At 30.5% G+C, this 3,425-nt stretch overlaps 1 protein-coding gene across 6 annotated transcripts in view; it reads left to right on the top strand.

Annotated features, from left to right (window-relative positions):
• LOC107612931 (phospholipid-transporting ATPase 2) overlaps window positions 2,013-3,425 on the top strand; it is a 10,341-nt gene continuing 8,928 nt past the window's right edge. For 2 of the 6 annotated variants that reach the window (XM_021108861.1, XM_021108862.1), the window contains exons 1-2: window positions 2,013-2,204; window positions 3,050-3,277. In XM_021108861.1, coding sequence (XP_020964520.1) covers window positions 3,153-3,277 — 125 coding nt within the window. In that variant the 5' untranslated portion in view covers window positions 2,013-2,204; window positions 3,050-3,152. The other 4 variants (XM_021108859.1, XM_021108858.1, XM_016314719.2 and 1 more) reach the window with 4 other exon arrangements.

Raw genomic sequence — 3,425 nt, 5'->3', positions numbered from 1 at the left:
CCCATATATGTGTAAATCAGCTGTTGCAATTCTTTATTCTGCATCTATATAGTATATATCACCATTGTCAACTTATTTACAAAATTAAATAGTAAAAATTTTAAGTAAAATAAAGATTTAAAGAAAGCTAAATTTTAGTTTTGATTTCCATATTTCCTTTTCTCTATTAAATTTTTTTAAAAATTTTATTTTGTTTCATTTATATTATTAGTTCATTCTGTTAAATATCATTATTATAATAGTTTAAATTTTTTTTTAGATAACTAAAACTAGAAAAAGAAAAAGGAAAAGTATAGAGTACCAACATATTATCTGCTAACTTATTGTCAATAATAATTAATTATTATATTTTAAACACATATATAAAAAGACATATCCAGAAAATATATCTATAAAGACACTTCTATTAAATACAGACATAAAAAAGATATTTTTATTAGACACATCCATAAAAATACTCCATTAAATATAATTATAAATAAGAGTTGGCAAATTGACAGAAATATTGTTGGTAAGAAACGATGTTAATAACGTAGCGGGATTAAATGCATAATGTATGGCTGCTTCTAATTAATTAATGACATCATTTTTGGTCTCTTCTTTTACATGATAAGCGGAATATAATGTGATTGCTTCTGCATGCTGCCTTCAAAGTTCAAACTAAACCATAGACTACTCAAAGTTTATAGACATAGAGCTGAATTTCTTAGATAATGATAAACTTTAATTTCCCTATCAAGTTAATGGTCCATCATATAAATTTGGGTTATAACCTGCTTATCTCACACATTATGCAAGTAAAATAATCGTCCTGAAAATAATTTTAGATAACGGCGTTATTTAAAAAAAAAAGTGAGATAATGTTTTTTATTTTGACACGTATTTTTGAACGTATCTCTTTATATATGTATTTAAAATATAATAATTAATTATTATTGACAATAAATTGATAAATAATATGTTGGTACTCTATATTTTTTTTATGCATTTTAAGCTTTATTATATTTGAACTTGCATCATCATATGTGATGAATTTGATGGAATCCCGCAAATACGGTGTTGCTACATGCGTATACGGTCAAAAAAACTTTGGGTATGATGTCTCTATCGATCTTTGAATAGCCGAAATCGTGTTCAACTCATATGCAATCGCTTCACATACCTAAACCTCTTGTTAAGCTGATTTCCAATCATACTACAACTGTGCACAAGGACAGAATAAAAATATAAAACAAGTACTGTGGTTAGTTGGAGTACATTGGATAGACGAACATGTATGTACAGCAGTAATAATTATTTTATAATCAAGAGAATATTATTAGCTTAATTACATTTTTCTTTATTATATTTTTATCTTATATTTGAATTAATATTAGCTGATTTTTTTACTTTTTTCCCTAAAAATATTAGTCCATAGTATTTTTTTTATAATTAATGATGTTTCTTCTATTATGATTTTCTTTTTCCAATTTGTTATTAATTTATTTTTCAATGATATGCGTGATATATTCTTTGAAAAATTTTAAGTGACTTGTTAATCATTAAAAAATAAAACAATAAAAAGGGTCAAAACCGGTGATGATAGTCCTGGATCTAGATCTACCGACTTTCAGGAAGATAGAAAAGGGACAATAGATACAACCATACATACATAGTAAGGCTAACAAGTTTTCATTAAAAAAAAAAAGGTTAACAAGTTTAAATTGGCCTCTGAGAGGAAATTCATGACGTATTTCAAAGGTCCATGCTGTGCTTTTTAAAATAAAAACAAAATTATATATAAAATTGTGGAAATTATCAGAAAAATTTAAATATGATAATGGACTCTTTTTTTTTCCTTTAACCCTATCAGTTTTGGGAGCTCATTAATACAAGGATGATCTTGTCCACTATAAATGGGCTTTCAGGTCCAAAGATATTTGGGCTGTCTAATCCAAAAGACCTGAAACCGCGAAAAGAAACAAAAATAAGAAACCAGAAGAACAAAGGGAAGGTGAGAAGAGTCCAAAAAAAGGGGTTGGAAATGGTGGATGGGAAGTAGCAGTGGAGTGTATAGCTAGGACACGATTTTAATAGGAAGCTACAAACAATAACATGAAACGAACCCATCCATAGTCAATGGTGGGAACGGGAACGATCGCACTCCAACATTTCTCGATCACCTTCAACAACTTATTCCACCAAATATCACATTCATTTCACTGGTACCTTCTCTCTCTCTCTCTCTCTCTCTCTCTCTCTCTCTCTCTCTCTCTCTATATGTGTGNNNCGATTGCATAGTTTACATGCCGCGTGACGATTCGTATTAAACTACTAAATTAGATCGCGTTAACCTTCACTAGATTCCTAGCTGATTGGTACTCCCTTCGATTTTCATCAATTAGTGTGTTTCGTTGTTGAATTGATTTCATTTCATTAGCGTTAGGACTTTTTCATTGGCGTAATTAGCTGATGAGGTGTGAGGTTTTGTTAACTGAATGAGGGAGCTCGTTTATACATGATAATTTGGTTTAAATCGATCTGTGGAGAACAATAGCGTAGCTTAATTTTTCAAATTTATATGGCGAATGATATATTATGAATATTTTCCGGCTCTGTTCAGTGAATTTGTTCCTCGGGCATACGGCAACCAGTATTGTCGTGATGAACATCTGAAACTGATTGTTGTTTTTGTAATTAGAATATGGACTTCTTTATTTATTTGCTGTGAGAATTTCTCGGATATTCAGCTGATTGTTCTGGAGTTTTTGTAGTTAAACTTGGTGTAGCACATGTGATGAAACTAAATTCAGTTGAGTGTGGTAGCATAAGGGGTTATGCATAACAGATTATAAGTTGCATGCTGAGTAACTTCTAGGAGTTAGAATTGTCAAGGATGGCATGGTGTTTGTTGTGCTGAAGTGACCTGCAGTCCTGCATAATTATGGTGCTTTTTTTATTTTTGTAATGTAGAGAAAATCTGTTTAGACCTCCCCTATTTCTCTTCCTTATCATAATAAAATTTATATACAAGTCTTACATCATTTTCCCTTCTCCTTGTTGCTTGCAGAATGTGACTATTTTGGATATTTCACAATTGTTCTCTTTGAGCATTGTGGTGAAGGTGTAGAAGATATCTATAACATAAGCTAGTAGATGCTCAGGGCTTAACAATGAAGCGTTATGTTTATATAAATGATGATGAATCAGCTCATGATTTATACTGTGATAATCGTATATCAAACAGAAAGTATACTGTGCTGAACTTTATTCCAAAAAATTTATGGGAACAGTTCAGGTAATCTTTCTGCACATGGTATTTTTTACTCTCTATTTTAACTGCTAGTGCTGTAACGTTGGTGCAAAATCATGAATAATTTACATGGTTCTACTGCATGACCTCCTTTCCCTGTCATCTTCTCTGATATTGAGTAACAAACTTTTGA

This window comes from Arachis ipaensis, chromosome B08, assembly GCF_000816755.2.
Source record: "Arachis ipaensis cultivar K30076 chromosome B08, Araip1.1, whole genome shotgun sequence".
NCBI lineage: Eukaryota > Viridiplantae > Streptophyta > Magnoliopsida > Fabales > Fabaceae > Arachis > Arachis ipaensis.
This window is presented reverse-complemented; position numbering and strand designations above follow the sequence as displayed.